The sequence below is a fragment of the Cicer arietinum genome, chromosome 3 (assembly GCF_000331145.2).
Source record: "Cicer arietinum cultivar CDC Frontier isolate Library 1 chromosome 3, Cicar.CDCFrontier_v2.0, whole genome shotgun sequence".
Taxonomy (NCBI): domain Eukaryota; kingdom Viridiplantae; phylum Streptophyta; class Magnoliopsida; order Fabales; family Fabaceae; genus Cicer; species Cicer arietinum.
The window spans coordinates 76,501,694-76,502,541 of record NC_021162.2 but is presented as its reverse complement, the minus strand read 5'-3'; the positions used below and the strand labels follow the sequence as shown (position 1 = coordinate 76,502,541).

At 30.2% G+C, this 848-nt stretch overlaps 1 protein-coding gene across 1 annotated transcript in view; it reads left to right on the top strand.

Moving 5' to 3' along the window:
• Positions 1 to 259, top strand: part of LOC101499972 (cathecol O-methyltransferase 1-like) — a 4,327-nt gene extending 4,068 nt beyond the window's left edge. The window contains exon 5 of the mRNA XM_073366185.1: positions 7 to 259. Coding sequence (XP_073222286.1) covers positions 7 to 112 — 106 coding nt within the window. The 3' untranslated portion in view covers positions 113 to 259. The remainder of the gene's footprint in view (positions 1 to 6) is intronic.
• The last annotated feature ends 589 nt before the right edge of the window (positions 260 to 848 follow it).

The following is an 848-nucleotide window of genomic DNA, read 5'->3' as shown; positions in this document are numbered from 1 at the left end:
GAAAGAGCGAACTGAGCAAGAATTTATGGATTTGGCAACTGGAGCTGGATTTTGCGGTATTAGATATGAATGCTATGTTCGTACTTTTTGGGTTATGGAGTTCTTCAAGTAGATAATACAATGTCCTCCTGGGTTTTGTTCGTTGCAATTTTATTTTATTTTTTTCATAACTTGCTCGCTGAGGAATTGACAAAACAATTGAAGTGTGTATTACATTTATTAATTATTATTAATTTCAGTTTATTTATAATTACCCCAATCACATGAATGCTAAAGAGAATGAAATTGAAGCCTCTGAATGCTGGAGACTTGGGAATGAAAATGATAGTGTGAATGTTAAAGAGAATGAAAATGAAACATAATAACTGTATATTGTTGCCTATAATTTGTAGTGTTTGACACAATTAGGCACCTCTCATAGTCTAATCAATGGCCCACACTAAAATATTTACACCAATTTTAATAGTGTTGAGATCAATGGTGTAGGTTAGACGTGTAATACCATGATTTAACCGTTATAATATGACCAAATTCCACCACAGCTAACACCCACTTTTACTTGTAAAAAGCACCCACTTTTAGTAAAGTCAAATTTCTTTTTTTAATAAGTTGGTAATTCAAAAAAGATAAGGAAAGTCTAAAAGTTGGTTGTGAAGTTTGACAAATAATAACGTAATTGTAAAGTCTAGAGAATTGGCATGTAGATCTACTTGGCCGTGACCTTTCGAGAAGAGAATATTATAACATGAATAATATAATATTCTTAACAAGATACTTTTTAACACACTTGCTTTTATTATTTAAAATTCATACAAATTTCATTAAATTAAAATAAATCTCATATATGT